The sequence below is a fragment of the Gasterosteus aculeatus genome, chromosome 11 (genome assembly GCF_964276395.1).
Source record: "Gasterosteus aculeatus chromosome 11, fGasAcu3.hap1.1, whole genome shotgun sequence".
Lineage (NCBI taxonomy): Eukaryota > Metazoa > Chordata > Actinopteri > Perciformes > Gasterosteidae > Gasterosteus > Gasterosteus aculeatus.
Window position 1 is genome coordinate 16961667 of NC_135699.1, and position 17284 is coordinate 16978950.

A 17284-nucleotide genomic window follows, 5' to 3' on the forward strand; every position below is an offset into this window, starting at 1 on the left:
AGACGTCTATGGGACCAGAGGAGTCGCCCCCTGCTGGACAGTGGTGTTTTTTTAGAAATGTCCTAATTGGCTCCACTGAAAACTTACCGGCTGGTTCCTACAGAAATCCAGAGTAACACTAAAGAGGTCAAAGGTTAGCCGCCGTTCCCCGGCCATGTGAACATTTGGATTTGGGATAAAGACCTTAAGAAAATGAAACACACACGCTCTGTCACCTCCAGCTAATGATTAAAATCCACATTCTGTGTCTTGTGTCGTTCATGTTGTGGGTGTGAGGGGACATGACGGAGCAGGTAGAGCCGCTCCTCTCAGATGCTTTTGGGGCGAGGCCTCTGCTCTGTGGGGGGGGGGGGGGGGGGGGGAACTGGCACCTTAATGATTTGATGAGGCGCATTAAAAGAGGGCTACGCGGCCTCTTTCATCAATCTCATCTGTCACAGTCACACCTGGGTGAAAGCCCCGTGTGCCACGTGACGAAAGGTGCGCATGTTTCTGCGTGTGGGTGGGGCGGTGCCACACCTGTCGGGCGGCGCCTCCAGCGGGTGTCACTCACTCACTCTCACTCTCTCTCTCTCTCTCTCTCTCTCTCTCTGTGTGTGCCGGTCGTGATCCCGGGGACGCCGAATGGCGCAGCGTTGACGCCACATGGCCGGTCAAAGACCGAAGGAGGAGGCCACGCGACGCTGAGCCGCGGACTTCTTGTAAAAGTTCAGGTGTTTTATTTTTTGGGGGCGCGCGCGCGAGACGAGATGGCGCTGTCCCAGGTCCAGTGCCTGGACGACAACCACGTGAACGCGCGCACGCACGAGTCCAAAGCGGAGTTCCTGTACTGCGAGGACCAGCGGCTCGCCCTGGAGGCTTTCCTGCGGGACGGCCGCGACGCGTTGGCCGAGTTCCTGAGCGCGCAGGGCCTGCGCGGCTTCCTCTCGGACCCGGAGCTGGAGACCCTCGCCGAGGCGGCGGAGCCCTACGACCCGGGCTCGGAGCTCTTCTTCCCGGAGAACGGCGAGCGGCCGCTGTCGCTGCAGTACTGGCCCGAGCTGTCGGACACGTCCGTCCCGCAGATGGACCTGAGCTGGCCGGACAACGTGTCCTACCGCGGGGTGACGCGCACCACCGTGTACACGCAGCCGCCCCTGGAGGGGCAGGTGCACATCAAAGAGGTCGTCAGGAAAATGATTGCGCAGGCGCAGAAGGTAGACAGAAGCGCGTTTTCATACTGTACAGTGGGATTTGAGGTACCGTTTTAAAGCCATAAAAGAATGAAGTGTAAGAACTGGAGGTGTTTCTGGTTCATGTCTAACACGTGTTAATAATGCGGGATGATGTGGATATAAATCAAATATCGGCACAATCATCACCACGTATTGCAATATTTATTTATAATATATATTTATCTTTTTACAGGTTCACACAGTGGGAGTTTTTGATAAATATTCACCCGTGTTGTCGATGTAATGATTGACGGTGGACGGTTCTATCGGCCGGCTCGAGGTCAGAGTACAGGCGAAGGACCTAATGAGACGACCAGGAGTAAAGTGCAGCTCGATTAAGCCGCTCTATCGGCGGCCGAGGGTTGCGTTGGACGTTTGCGTGATATGCGCGCTTCACGGGCCGGTTTGCGTGCATGTGCGAGCGAGGCCTTCTGTCCGCTCACGAGCTGCTGACTCATGTGGAGTGTAAGTGAGGCGTGATATTTCTCAGTGGCGTGTGTTACATGACGGGTCCCGTGGGCATTTTCACTGAAGGATAAATGGGTCACGTACGCTGGGAGCAAATGCATACATCTCCTTCATTGTTGCCTTCAGAGCTTTATTTTTAAACTCATCGCATCTTATTTTCCTCAAACCTGTGTTTGAGTAAACGCCGCGTCCCGTTTTAACAAAGAGCGCGTGTTCGCCTACTCCAACTGAAGCGATGTCTCTTGCGTGTGCCCAGGTGATAGCGGTGGTCATGGATGTGTTCACCGACGTCGACATCTTCAGAGACCTGCTGGATGCTGGTTTCAGGAGGAAGGTTTCCGTCTACATCCTGTTGGAACGCAAGACGCTGCCTCACTTCCAGTCCATGTGCCAGAGGGCCAACATGCACGCCGGGCACCTCAAGGTGAGGCGGCGCGCTGCTCCTCCAGCACCGGCGAGCATCCACCGTCCGCGGCCGCTTCCTCATTAGATATTCATCTAGGTGAAAGCCGTGGTAGCTCACTCGTGTTTCACAACAACCAGTATTTTGGAACTCGCAGCTAATTATTCATTTTTGTAAGCGTGAGATTTGACACCTTTGGCGCTTGACGTCACAACGGCGACTGATGGACAGTGGATCTTCAGTTTTCCAGATGTTCGTGAATCTCCCCTCTTTGAAGCTGAAATCCATCTGCCAGGCGCACAAGCAGAACAAGTTGTGTTTTGACAGACAAGCGATTTAAGTCAGCAGGTTGTTGTTGTGCATGGGTAAGTAACAGCACATGACATCTCTCTCGCTATCTCATCGGCTTGAATAACAACCAGCCGACCCTCCCGGTTGGAACAACACGACGGATTAATCTGCCATGACAAACACACTGCAGAACAACTTGTTTTGGTCGCGTTGCAGTAAGTCACGGGGAAAATAGAACAGTGGTCTGTTTATCTCTGCATATCAACATATATCTTTACTGGGTAGCACCTGGCTAGAAGTCTGACTTTTTCCTCATTTGTTTAATCCAACACGCGGTGGAAGCGCTGCTGGATGCATTCACACAAAGGCTCCCAATGTGCTGAAGCTAAATATGTACCCGCGCTCTGGATCAGTGTTTGGCAGACACAAGAGAGACATCTAAGAGGCTGAAAGCCGTGTTCGGGAGACCTTTGCGTGTGCAAAGACATATTGACTCGCGCGCGTACTGCACATATCCTGCAGATCTATTTTTATCCGGGATGACGGTGACATGAAACGTTCGCGTCGTCTGTTCTGCACCACGAGCTGAATAGCTTCACTGTCCTTCAATGTGGCAGATTGTATTTTATTAACTTACCGGGCCTGGTACACCTGGGAAATGTTTCAGAACTACATGCAAAGCCATCGTTATTTGAACCCAAGCCGACTTTGCCGGCGGCACAAGTTGACGCTTGTTGTCAGAGCAAATACCATTAATGGAGACAGGCGGCTGACGTTTGTATTTGCTGAGCTGCTGTGCTGGTTCGCTCGCACACCCGACCGTTGTCGAGTCTTAACAAGCCGACTCGGTGAGCCGTGTTTGACAGCTGGCACGACAGCTTCATGTCTCTGCATCTCCACTAAACGCACACTGGCTCTGCTGGGATCTGACCTTTTAAGTGGTCACTTCCATGTACGTCCCTGACTGAATCCCACCGCCTCAGTTACTCTGTGTCACCGCTGACTGTCGCACGGCTGATGAGCGGCTAACGCACAGGAATAGATATGTCCCAGCGGGAGAAAGACGCCGCTTGGCAGGAAGTATTTCGTTCATGTTTTCAACAAGGCTCATAAAGGCTCATTCGTCCTGATTTACTTATTGATTGTGTCTTGTGCACAACGTCGGGAGGCTCAACGGTTCGTAGCGGATCGCACTGGAATGTCCCGAGGACAAGCGAGCGTTCAGGGAGGGACAGAGACCAGTATTTCTAGTGCCGCGCCCGAGCCGTGCCGGGAATCCTCCGCCGCATGGGGCTTCCCGCCGGTTGAGGAGCTGCTCCCTCAGACCGACTTTCAGAGGACGTAGTCTGAACTGACGGCAGCCAAAGTGGCGATCTGTTAAAGTACAAGTCAATTTTCTTTGGGATATTTCTGGAATCCCATATTCTTGCATACTTTAATGTGTGTGTGTGTGTGTGTGTGTTTGCGTGACAGAACCTCCGTGTGCGCTGCACAGACGGAGCAGAGTTCCACTCACGATCTTGCACAAAGGTCAGAGGGCGAATGGGACACAGATTCATGTTCATCGATGGAGACAAAGCCGTGTCTGGTTCATACAGGTCAGTGCACGTTTATCTGTGTGTGTGTGTGTGTGTGTGTGTGTGTGTGTGTGTGTGTGTGTGTGTGTGTGTGTGTGTGTGTGTGTGAGAGAAAGAAACGGTTTATCTCCGTGTGCTCCACAAGTCTTTGTTGCCTTGAGATTGTCACGGATCAATTTAACAAATAAGTATAAGAAGTGTTTGTGCGCTGTACTTTAAAGAAGTCTAACTTTTTGCTGCCTGTTCTGTAGCTTCACCTGGATGTCATCGCGGCTGGACAAAAACCTCATCACCGTGGTTACGGGCCAGGCAGTGGAGGCCTTCGACAAGCTGTTCTGCGTGCTGTACGCGACCTCCACCTCGGTTGACCTTCGGCTGTTCGCCACGGGGAACCAACCCAAACTGGAGCCCCTCCCACAGCCGGTGCCGGTGGCCGCTACTTCGGCTGATATCGCCAGGAAACTGTACAGTCCCAAATATGCCCTCGCTGCTTTAGGTAACCCTGCCCCCTCTTCTGGACCCCAAGACACCCAAAACCTGGACAGCTCCAAGAACCCAGAAACCAAGAAGGGGGGGCGGAAGAGGGCGAGTAAAGAAGCCATCGACCCCCCCATCCACCCCGGACTCACCAACTTGGAGAAAGTGTGCATGATGTCATACCTCCCCACCTGGCCAGAACCTGACCCCCCAAGTGACGTTATCGGGTTCATCAACATTCGCGATACCAGTAAACCGAATCAAGGCCATCTGCAGAGGTCCGAGATGTTTGAAACCAGCCAAGCGATCCGGTTCAGCAGTCCGTTCAGCGCGCCAGAGGAAACCCTGCCGCAGGTCGCCACGCCCAGACCGGCCGCGGTCCGGCACCAGCAGTCGAGCGAACGAGAGGAAGCCAAGACTACCGAGTCGGGGGCGGGCACAGCGCCGCCTGCACCACCCAAAGAGGTGCTGCCTGACGACCGGAGTCAAGCAGGGGCAACTGGACCCAAGAGTGAATCTGACACTGTTGAGGCCCGTTCAAACTTACCCGACGACCGAGACACATCCACAGCCCGCCCTCCCGACACTGGGGGCCCGGCGAGCGGCACACGACCCCTCCCGGCAGGAAGCAATCCAAACGTGCAGCGCGACGTCTCCCAGGAGGCACACCCGCAGCCTCCCGCCAACTCCCACGGGCAAACAAAGAAGCCGCCGCCGTGCACAGATTTACCCGCGCAAGCTGTCGGCGAGCCGCCACACGTCTCATGTGAACCGACTCCTAACGTCGACGTCTCCGTGGCCCCTCCTTCTACTTCTGTTAGCGCTTCCTCCTCGCTTTCACAAAACAGTCATGCTTCCGAAGTGACAGACGCCTCGTCCGCCTCATCGCTCACCTGTACGACTCCCGATCCTCTCCTCCCCTCCCGCTCCTCGGCGTCGTTAGCCTCAACCCCTCCCGTCCCCAAACCTCGTACCGTCAAGCTGGTCATCGATGGTCGCGGGCTGCCGGAGATCAGAAGCTCGGGGCTCCACGTTGTGCGGCGTCCCCCAGACTCGCTGCGCAGCGGTCGCGGGGTTGATGGGGCGGAGCCGGAAGAAGCGGAGCCCGCGCCGAATGTCGGAGAAACTCTGCGGCCCACGCAGACCGTGACCTCGCAAGGGGCGGAGGCTGAGGAGGCCGAGGGACGCAGCAAGAAAGCAGCGGTGCGTCCGCTCGCTGAAAACGAAGCCGGGTCGTGTGTTTTGGTATCTGAGGCGCAGAGCGTGAATATTCACGGGATTATTCCGACGGATTCTGAACCTGAGACTGCAGCGGACAGTGAATTGACCCCACAAATCGAGCGCGTGGCCCCGGTATGGACGGAGACGAAGGCCCGGCGAGGCTCGGAAGTGCCAAACGAACAAAGCGAGAGTTTCTCAGAACGCAAAACGTACTTGGCGAGAGCTCAGGTACCCCAGAGAATATCGTACGGCGAGTCGACCCTGAGGGATGTCGACGTGTTGCAGATTGTGGAGGAGCAAGACCTCGAAGCAAATGCGAGCACGCACGCGCCCGAAAGACCCCGGCACTTGCGCCTCTGCGGGCCGGGCCTCGACGGAGTGACGCAGCTCCCCTCGGCTCGCCATCGCACGCCGACACCTGATGGATTTTCGCCGCGCACGCCCAATCCGGACGATTTCCAGACACCAACGTCGGACGGGTACGCGTCTGAGGAGTTTTACGAGTGTGTCTTCACACACCCGGTGAGAAACAGGGGCGCTGCTATCGGCGACTCGGAGGGTTCGTCCGGCCCCGGCAGCATCTCCTCCTTGTCTTCTTTAAAAGACAAAACGCGGGAGGAAAAAGTTACAAATGGGAGAGGAGAGGATGAAAGTGTCGGGAGGACAGGGGGAGGTTACCGTGGGACCGAGAGGAGAGGCAGCGAGGACCCAAAGAGAACATCGGACCATTTTAAACAAGACAAAAATCCAACGAGGTCAGAAGAAGAAAACAAGGAGGCTCGAGCCATGAGGACAAAGAGGGGGCGGAACCAATCGGCAGCAGAGAAACCGGTCGACGGGGGAGAAATAACCAATGAGAGATTGTCCATTGGTGACCTTCATCAAAAGAAGCCTTCTTCTGAGAGAAAGAGAACAGACGGGGAGGCTTTAGGACCCAGCGGTGCGGAGAGGAAAGACAGGCCGCCTGATGTTCAGAAGGTATAAACAGTAAGCCGATGTTTTATCTCTATATTAAATGTTAACACGGAACTGTTGAAGCCCAGTTCACCCACCTCTCGATCTCATCAACTAAATTCTACCGGCACCTCCTTACGTCAGTCTTTGTGCTACGCAGTTAGCCAAAGAGGGGCTCAATAAAGGCGTTTTGACAAGGTAAACACTTACAGAATGAAAAGGCAGGGAGGTAATGAGCAGTTAGGTATTAAGCAGGTAGCAGTTAGGTAAGGTAAGATAGGTAATAAGAAGGTAGGTAAGGAGCAGGTAGGTAATGAGCAGATAGGTAATAAGCGGGTAACAGTTAGGTAATGAGCAGGTAGGTAATTAGCAGGTAGGTAATGAGCATTTAGTTAATGAGCAGATAGGTAATGAGCAGTTTGTTAATAAGCAGGTAGCAGGTAGGTAAGGAGCAGGTAGGCAATGAGCAGATAGGTAATGAGCAGTTAGTTAATGAGCAGATAGGTGATAAGCAGGTAGGTAATGAGCAGTTTGTTAATAAGCAGGTAGCAGGTAGGTAAGGAGCAGGTAGGTAAGGAGCAGGTAGCTAAGGAGCAGGTAGCAGTGAGGTAATGAGCAGCAACGAGGCAAATGAAGGCAAGAGGGAAAACAGGAAAAAACAAAGGAATCTTGTCAGGCAACTCAGTACAGGTGGGAATGCCAGGAGCTGGTTGGAGGAAGAAGGCAGGTTAATCATTTCTCAAATGACACAACTTTTTAAATTGCTTAATGAAAATGAAGGTAGAGGACTTTTCATGACGTAAGTCAGACTCACGTTGTACATTATGGAAGATGCAATATTTAATGAAATAATTTAATATTAATTTCAGTGAACTTTTTGAGTAAGTCTAGCTCCACTGCATTTGACGTTGCCATTACCAGACTAGAAAGACTGAGCCAGCACAATACCAGCAGTTAATTTGTATAAAATGTAATGACCTGCTGCAAAATTCTATATATATATCTAACACCAGCTCACCATTTATTTGTGTGTGTGTGTGTGTGTGTGTGTGTTGGGTATGTACCAGCGGAGCGTCACCAAGCTGAAACAAACCGTCACTTCATTATTGAACGAAGAAACTGGGCCCGAATTAATGCCACATATTTTTAATGAAGCCACGCGTGCGCTCACGCCGATGCAATATTGATGAATCGGTAAAAGATTGATGGTTCCACTTTCTCCCGAGGACTTTGACTTTTATCTGCCAATGGTCCTTTAAGTCCGTGAGATGTTGCTGGCGTGTTTCGGCTCAGCTCGGTCGTGTCGCATCAGCTTGAGTGACGATAAAACGGATCCAGCACCCAAGAAACCCGTCTTTTCCATTCGCACAAGGCTCTTATGTCGCCAGCCGCGGTGAGCGCGGATTCACAGACGCTGTGTGATACAATATGAGAAATAAACCCTCATCGTGGAGACGTTATTCTGCTCTCTTTCCAAAGCGAGGCGGCGGAGCGCCGTCCCCTACCGGACCCCCTCCGGCCCTCTCAACCGACCAGGCTTCGGGGCTTCGTCCCTGGGGAAGCTGTCAGCGGGACCAGACGGAGAGCGCAGTGATGGACGCAGCCCCCCACGGCCAGCGGAGCCTCGTCCCCCAACAGGGCGGGACTCAACACCCCGCCGCCAAGCACATGGTCGGCCGAAAGCAGACGATGGCCCCCCAGGAAGAAGGAAAGACCCCCTTTAGCTGGACGTTCAGCAGCCTGAAGGACAAGGTGAGCAGGCTGCAAGCGCCAAGCAAGGACGGCAGCGCCGGCCCCCCGGGGCCGTGACCCAGGAGCGCAGGCTAGACCGGCGTCCATTTTTGAGTGACTCCCAACGCACCAAAAAAGAGGCACGGAGATAGAAACATTTAAGAAGCCAAAAGTGTGTGTCTGACCTTTAACCCATGACTCTCCTGTGTTTTACCCCCCGACCCCACTTAATAAGCAAATGTTCCAAAGACTAACCTCATGACAGCGGCTGTGTGTATCGCTTCTGTATTACTATTGCAGAACATATTGTTATGATGAGCTTTTTTATTTTTGGTTATTTTGTGTGCGGCTACGTCAAAAAGACCAACATCAGGGACCTTTTCGGGGGGGGGGGGGTGTTCTGAAGTGAGGTGAATAAAACAAAGGCGCCGTGTGCACACATAAACTTGTGGATGATATCGATGAAACGGCTGATGTGAACGTACGTCATGTGTGTCGGAAGCAGGAGCGCCGCGGTCATCAGGTTATTCTAGAAGACTCCACTTCTCGAGTGGAACTAGGGTTCCCCATCTGTTCCCGGGGGGAGTCGCTCAGGGGACATTTAGTCGTCTCCTGGTGCAAAAAACCACGGTTGAATTCTTTCATTAAAACGTATGTGATGAATCATGGATGGCGGCCCTTTGGAGCCGCGCCGCGTGAGGCGTGCTGAACATCTGATTTATGTCTTCGCCACCGTCAACAACGACAAAACGCCAGGAAGCCGCGAGCAGCGGGACCCTCCAGGTCCCAACATCCGCCGTGAGAAGGTTTCCATCAGATGTTTCCTAACATCCAGACGTGCAACGCCGAAGCTCCTCCTGAGCAATCTGCTCCAGCGGGAACGATGATGAATAATGAGACGGCTCAGGAGCTGTTTTGGACGCGCTGTGTTGTGTTGACCGTAGTTGGATTGTGGAACGGCGTTCTCTGTACAGTAAACATGGAGCAACAGATCCAACGGATTAACACGTTGCGTCTTGTTCGTTAAATCCAGCAACAGCCGGCGGGGAGACGGGGGCGAAGACTCCAGGAAGTTACCGGTACGAAGTGAGAAGAACACTGTTTCTGTCTGGATTAAAGAATCAGCCAGCTGACTTTGAGCTAATGAAACCTACTATTTGAATACCAATTAACTAGAATATTGCAAAGCACAATGTAACAGTGCTCCAAAGAGACCAAAAAAGAAGTTATATGTAGATGTTATACTTTGCACATGGGACAAATCTTATGAATATTTAGCCAACAGTCGTTGATGCGACTCCAGAGTGGCAGATGGGTGAAACTAAACAAAAAAGTCATCAAGACATGAAATATCCTTTGATTTTCTGGTTCTCTGATCCTGTCAAACACACATAGAGGATACGTGGGGGGGCTAAGGGGTGATGTTCAAGTCTGGAACAGAAACGGACTGAAGAATATCTCACATTTGCACATTTTAAGTATTAATGAAGAATTACAGCTTCCTCTGGCTTTTCGGAGAACATTATACATAAATGTCTCGGTGCGCGTTCGTACCATCCAGGGAGGCACAGATGACGGAACAGAGCCTGAAACCTGCTGGTTTCAGGACTCGGCGGCCTTCAGTGGCGAGCCTGGAGACCGCAGCTGACTCCGCCCCCATGCCGAGAGACGAGGAGGAACTTCGGCGGCCGGCGCTGAAACTCCAAACGGTGTGAAACGGAAAAACGCATCGAGGAGCGAACACGCTTATGTAACATTCCATTTTCTGCCTTCAGATCCACGTAAATGCTGCACACTGTACCTTTAAGAGCACGGCTCGCTGGGCTAACGTAGCTGCACGAGTCACAAAGCACGTTTAACATCTCAAACATTATGCCCATCTCTGAGCCAGCGACACACACACACACACAGCATGGTGGAGGCCTTGTGATGATGTTTTTGGTTTTTCCTGGATGATTGGACCTCATGATCGTGGTGGCTCAATCCCAGAATAGCACGCCGCACACGTTCAAACACTCATGGCATCCGAACAGAAGCCATCCCCTCTCCCTCGGGCCGGTTGCGTGGAGATGTGACGGACGCACGCCCGGCGTCCTCTCGTTGGAGCTGAGCTCTCCAAGCTCGTCGCAAATGATGAGGCCGGACTTCCACTCACCCTCTCGAGTGGCAACACAGGCCGAACACAACAGGCTTTCGCACGCACACACACACACACACACACACACAAAGCGGTGACTCAGCCCTCTTTTGGGTCTGCTTTTGTAACCGCCGTATGGGTCCTTCAACAAACAAACACACAAATATATGTATAAATATACATATATGCTGGTTGCGAGAGAGTTGTGTGGTTGTGTTGTGTGCGTGTGTGTGTTTGTGTAGGAAGGTGGAGGTGAACTAAGCCAGTCAAGCCGTCCTCTGATGTCTAATTAGCGCGCTTTCCTGCTCCCGTGGTCCTCCGGGTAATGAAGTGTCCCATCAGCCCGTATGGACCTGATTAAAGACACACACACACACACATTTGTCCCATCACTTTCTATGTGTCACTCTGTGATGATGGAGGATGAAGATGTTTAATTGTTTTGTAACTAATGACGTGTCACTCGTCACCGAAGAGGAGTGAAGTGGTCCTTTCAGCGTCTTCTGGTTCGTGATATGAGGGTCATTGTCATCGATGGAGTCCACACGGGTGGGGTTTTGCTGCTGTGCTGCTCGAGACGTCCATGTCTTATTATTTGTTTGATCTTTATCTCATCGAAGCAGGTCGTCGTCTATTTTCCCCCCCGTGGACGGGGACAGGAAGCGGTCCGACCACGACTTCACACGTCCCTTCCCGCGTCACAACATGAAAGAAAACTTTCCAAACGGGACGGCTGGCAGATATATATTCATTTACAAGTAGTTAGCGCATTAATATGAGATGTGAGCGCCATCTGCTGGTCGGGGGACTTTCTTCTGGCTGGTCGATGAAGCCGAAGGGGGGGTGGGCAGGGGGGCGGCAGCAGGCTGAATGTCTCTAAGTGGGTATGAAATGTGTTTTCTCTCCCCGTCTCGTGTCCTCTGGAGGTCCTACGGTGTGTAACACCAGGTGACAGGAGGCGCAAAGGCCTCAGAGAAACAACACGCACGTCACACCGATTCAGACGCACTATTTGTAAGAAAGAAAAGGTTTACAGTCGCTGCCGCAGTAATAAAACTATTATTGAGCAGCGTGACCGAGCTGAATACGTCTGTGTCCCGAAGAAGTTTTACATTTAAAGTGTCCATCACCGCCGTGGTCACCAATTTGACGTCCGGAGGCCGATTTTTGGCGGCCGCCATCTTTCTTTCATGCCAGACGTGAGCGTATTTTAGACGAGCAGCTGCTAGCTCGTTGCACCCATAATTCACGTTAGCAGTGGTGTTAATGGGATGCTAATTTATGCTAATTTAAATTGTTATGTATGCAGGAGAAAAAGACTAAGCTAAGCTAACTAGCCGGCTGTGGAGAGCGAAGGCACCCATGCTAATGCTAATTCATGCTACTATATAAATAGAATATTAATAGTACTTAACTCACCAAAAAAACATTATGTCGTATCAATATTAGAATTAGAAATTAGCCGCCTGTCAAGAGGTTTAAGTTTGGGACTCTGACAGGGGGGGTTTATGCGGATTGACCCACTTTTGGAGCCGCATTAGCTTCGTTTTTTAGCCCCGGAGGTTGCAGCATGTTTCTCATGCCTGAAAATTTGCTTTATTGTTAATTTATGGCAGGAGGACAATTCCCTCCAGCTCTTGAAATCAGGGTCTCTTTACATCCCTGAATTCAGAGGACATAAATGTGGAGCCACCCGACTCATTCCAAATCAAAACGTGGATTTACAGTCGCGACAACAATCACAGTAATTACTTGAGGGTTTTGATTCTTTTTTGAGGACAACGAAAGCAGATTAAATGATTGACATGATTATACATATTAAGAACTAATATATATAATATGCAGAACAGATATTTCTTCGGAGAGAAACGTTCCTCTTGAATGTTAAACTGGCATTTTTCAGTTAAGAACGTTATTTGAGTTGCTTGAGTGCAATGAGGAGCAACGTGGAGCAACAAAATGTATTATTGTATAAATGATTTATTGCGTCCTAGAGGTTGATGGTGGAACAGGCTGTGATTCCTACTTGTCTGAATAAAGGCTTTAAGATTAACTGTGACTTTGACAGACCGTAGCTCAGAGCTAACTGGAAGACTTTGAAAAGCCGCTTTAGACCGCCGACATTGTTGGTTTTAATGTGACGTCAGATGACATTTAAAACCCTCAAGTCTCCTGCTAGACCGCCCGAGGCCGATCCGAGGAACACAGATTGTGGATCTGTTGAGGCAGAGCAGCAGGGAGGGTCATGCTTAAGATAAAGGAGCTTACGGTCACAAGGCCCACTCCCTCCTCTGGAACGCCGCCGATGTCGGCGCGGCGTTTAATTAATCCTGTCGGGAAAGGTTAAGAAAAAGGAGGGAGAGAACAAAACGAAAGACTTTGACGGAGGGAGAGACGAACACAATTCAGCCTCACTCTGCAGAACACTGATTTGACTTGAACCAAACTCGTAGAAGGTGTGAGGACCCCCCACCCTCCATTACACATCTGGTGTCGGGCCCCCGAGCGACACATTCGGGCCCTGCAGGAGCAGACTTGTGCGTGTGAGCACCTCCCTCCCGGTGGATGAAGGCGGCTCGGCCGAACATCCTCACGGCGGATTCCTTTACGCGAGGACAGGAGGTTACGAGTTTTTACCGCTGCATCTGCAGGTGCACTTTATTATTTAAAAAGGGATTCCAGACCCACTGGAGTCGGGTCTCATTATGCAGCTCCTCTTTGTGGAGGAGGAGAGGCAGGAGGCCTTCCTGTCCGATGTAGGGGGGTTCTGGGATTCAGATTGGACCTTCTTTAAAAGCTCTCAGGACGTTTGACGCCACCAGAAGGGTTTTGAGATCTTTGCTGTTTGGCATCATGATCGTTCTATTTGAAGAGAAGTGTTGATCCCTTTTTCATTTTTGGTATCATCACCTTCGGAGGTGACCTTCGCTGTGGCTCGTGTTCGTGGCTGTCATGGAGTCAGTGACAGCGAAACGCCACGGCCGAGACAAAGACAGGACACGCCGAAAAGACCTGTGGCTTCCTGTGGAACAATACGCGTCTGCAGCCTCTCTGACAGACCGCACACACACACACACACACACTCTCATACACACTCACACACATGTTCTCACATTCAAAACTATCATTAGACTACATTGCGTTCTGCACGCCATCAAAGCGGCAGTTTAATTTCTTCTTCTTCTGGTCGTGCAGGAAAGACCTTTGTTTCTGCTTTACGGTTTATATGATGGCTGCAGTTTTAAAAGCCTCCAGAAGCTTCATATTTGAGGAACCTTTGAGGGGCAACGTTTGACATGCAGGCACCTAAAAGTTAAATATAGCTCAGGACAGGAGGAGTTCAGACCAGGTCTCTGTCTCCCTCAGGTGGAGGAGCAGTTCCACTACAGGTTCTCCTGTACATATTGAAGCGAACGGATAAATTGATGGAGGAGACGTTGTACTCGAGTCCCACAGCAGCTCTCTCAAGCTGGACTCCGGTTCACTCACAGCTCCTTTCATGCTGATACGTCGTCACAGGCAGCAGCCAATCAGATCGCATTTACGCTCAAGTCTAAAGGGCGCGAAGCTCAAAAATAAAAGATGGCGGACCAACCTGGCGGTGGCCACCCTGTACCTTCCACATGTTAAAAATAAAAATGTTAGATATGAACCTGTGTATTATTTAAACAGCTTAGTATTGAATGCACAGTAACGGTGTAGCTATGTTTATACATGGCAATAGGCCCAGTGTGATATATGCACAATTTTATGCAGATTATATAGCAGGGGGTCCCTGCTCCATCTCGCCATCGGTTTGGGGAACCTTGGCCTGAAAAACGTTGAAGACCCCTGTTGTAAAGGAATGCACTCATAGTGTGAGACATTTTTAATAATGAGCCCAAAAAGTTTTTTCTAGATTAATTTGTTTATTGTTATTTAAAAAATACAAAGAGTCTATAACCTGAAGATGATGAAGATGATGATGATGATGATGATGAACACCTTTCTGCCGTCTCGGGTCTCTGGAGAAACTCCGATCTCCCGCATTTGGGGGCAGAATAACACTGATTGGCTCCACATCAATAAAAACCTGCACCTCCCCAATCATGATGTCATTACCTGCTTTTCATAAAAGACACGAGAGCAAACGAGACAGAACCCTTATGGACACCGCGGTGGACTAAGCGGTTTAACGGCAGCGCAGTGACCCCCTCTGAGCCAGATGTTGACACTGGTTGTTATCAAATGCAGCAGCGTCCCTATGGAGGAAGGCGAGAGCGTCGGCCCAGCAGAGGGCCTCCCCTCTCCAGGCGTTTGCATGTAGCTCGTCGCTACGACGACCACGCAAAGCTGACGTGAAGTCGAGTCCGAGGCAACGAGTCGGCACAGCAGTTACAGAAGGAGGTTTGGGAGACGTGAACTTCAGGGACGTTACAAATTGTCAGGGGAGGGTGGAAAAAATAAAGATTGCTCACTGGGTCTTGATGCTATGTGATATGGATCAGTGCAGCTCAGCGCAGAGCGACCCCTCCCTCCCAAACATCGGCGGCAACACGACGGTGGAGATAAATGTGTTGCAGGACTCGGGAGGCAGGACGTTATATGTGAGACGGCCAGATAAACATCTCATCATGTGTGGAGGAGAAGACGCATCAGGGCATGAACCAGCCTGCAGATGTTTCTGCTTTATTTCTGCTGGAGCTGATGATTAAATAAATATGAAATGAACAATCCGCTCCGCTTGCTTTGATTGAGTTGCACGCAGCGAGGACCTCGTCGGAACCCGGTAAAGCTCATAATCAGCACTTCTGATGAACATTTGCCATCTTCTCCGCTCCGGTTCACTGACGCTCCCCACCACGGCACTGAGGGGGGAGGGGGGCAGGGGGCCCTCGACTCGGTCCAGCTCACATCCATCTCACGCCTCTCCGCCTCCGCCTGGACCCCCCCCCCCCCCCCCACCTCCCGCTCTCTCCACTATTCAACCAGTCCAAGGAGTGTTGAGTGTTAAGATGGACAGGAAGTGGTGATGGAGGAGGAACCAGGATGTGCAATTCACAGGTTCATATAAACTATGCAAAGATTAGAGATTTTTCAGCATGAATCCCCCTGAGGGAGGCGATGCTGTCAGAGAGGACGGTGTCGCCCTGGGGGGGGGCAGGACAGCGGGACGAGGGCTGTGGGGGGGGGGGGTGTCCTCTCTGGGAGCCTACCGGGACGGAAAAATGTGCTTCTCTTCACGCGTGTCACGCTTATGAGGTCGGACAGCAGAGTGCACAACGCACTCCTCAGCAGAGCCATCAAGATGTCTCCAGACACACACACACACACACACACACACACACACACACACACTCTGTCCATGTCACCAAGCTGGGACCAGCCAGCAGCAAGAACAACCATCCATGGCTTTGACCCTGAATCCAACATATAGAGGGACGGGGTCCATCGAAATAGGACACTGTTTGTGTATAAAAATAGAGGACTATCAGGAGGCTGATGGAACGTCTTTGGCACTTAAAACAAAGAGACAAAGATTGAACGAGTCCGCGTTCATCCACTGATGAGTCGGGCCAGGCCCGGGTGGACTTGAGCCTGAACGGGTCCGTACTCCACCGTCTCCCCGTCCACGGTGATCCTGCCCTGCGGGGAGACGGGCTCCAGCCGGAGGGCCCTCACCTTCGCGTACACCAGGTGGGGGCAGCCGCACGCCAGGTGGCCGCCCTTCTCCATGGCGAGGAAGAGGCGCAGCAGCGCCGGGCGGGAGATCCCCGCCGTCACGTAGAACAGGTGGATGACCCCGTCGTCGGCCGTGGCGCCGGGGGCCGCCCGCAGGTCCTCGGCCAGGTGCGACTGGTAAATGGCGAGCACCAAGACGAAGTCCTCCTCCCTGACCACGGTCCAGCTCTCCGGCACCGGCTGGTCCGGGCCGGGAAGCAGGGAGTCGTCCTGCGACCTGGCCTCGGCGGTCCTGTTGGTGATGGCGTTGTTGGAGGCGTCGGTGATGCCGCGGCGGTTCTGTTCGGCGCTGTTGTGCTTGTGGAGAGAGTTCTGGTTGGCGGGGGTGTCGGGTGTGAGCCGGCGGGGCGGGGAGGAGCAGAGCGAGGGCCGCCGCGGCGTGGAGGCGGGCGGATGGGCCGCGGCGCTCCCTCGGGGGGGCTTCGGCGCCTCCGCGGCGGGCAGGTACGCCAACCTGCCCCGGTAGACTGTGAGCGAGGCCAGGCGCGCCAGGGTGCCCATCAGGAAGCGGACGGCGCCGACGTGCCGGTACTTCTCGCTCTCCGCGTCCACGTCGGCCACGAAGCCCCAGGCCAGAGACAGGAAGGAGAAGAGGCGCTGCCGCGAGGACAGGTGGACGGACACCAGGTCCATGGAGACCACCAGACCTTTGCACAGCAGGAAGCCACAGCTGAGGAGGAGCTCCTCGTTCCACGCCGGGGGCGACCTGAGGGAGGGGGGGGGAGTTAGAGACGTACGTTAACCAAACCTGTGGACAGTACGGTGAGGACAGTAGGACAGTACGGTGAGGACAGTAAGTGTCCTTTTTAGAGTACACGCTATGTGAGAGGTAGTTGGGACTCCTCGGCCGGTAAATGACCCCCGAGGACGAAGAGGACGTCTGAAATCCCGTCCACACCTGCAGCCTGAGCTGGATGACCCACCCGAGGGGACACATCCCGTCCTGCCTGTCCTTCTCTTTGACGCCGTGTCCGCAGGCAGCCGGCAGATGGCGGTTGACGCCCTGAACGCGCGCTCGGTCGGCTCGTTCCACAGTAATCACTCATTGGGTGCGAGTTTCTAAACCCATTACATCACTTATCAGCCGAGC

At 52.5% G+C, this 17284-nt stretch overlaps 2 protein-coding genes across 4 annotated transcripts in view; one reads left to right on the forward strand and one right to left on the reverse strand.

Moving 5' to 3' along the window:
* Nucleotides 1-459: 459 nt before the first annotated feature.
* On the forward strand, nt 460-8781 carry fam83ga (family with sequence similarity 83 member Ga). 3 transcript variants are annotated; one of them, XM_040191841.2, is made up of 5 exons: nt 460-1196; nt 1939-2106; nt 3850-3974; nt 4205-6638; nt 8085-8781. In XM_040191841.2, the coding sequence occupies exons 1-4, from the start codon at nt 750-752 to the stop codon at nt 6633-6635; spliced, it is 3171 nt and encodes a 1056-aa protein (XP_040047775.2). In that variant the 5' UTR covers nt 460-749; the 3' UTR covers nt 6636-6638; nt 8085-8781. The 3 variants fall into 3 exon arrangements, with proteins under 3 accessions (XP_040047775.2, XP_040047773.2, XP_040047776.2); XM_040191839.2 differs by having other exon boundaries at nt 465-1196; nt 4205-6629; XM_040191842.2 differs by lacking the exons at nt 460-1196; nt 1939-2106 and adding an exon at nt 2114-2450 and having other exon boundaries at nt 4205-6629.
* A 5580-nt stretch (nt 8782-14361) lies between these two features.
* Nucleotides 14362-17284, reverse strand: part of LOC120827599 (sphingosine kinase 1-like) — a 10477-nt gene continuing 7554 nt past the window's right edge. The window contains exon 5 of the mRNA XM_040190630.2: nt 14362-16900. Within this exon, the coding sequence (XP_040046564.2) occupies nt 16009-16900 (892 nt within the window). The 3' untranslated portion in view covers nt 14362-16008. The remainder of the gene's footprint in view (nt 16901-17284) is intronic.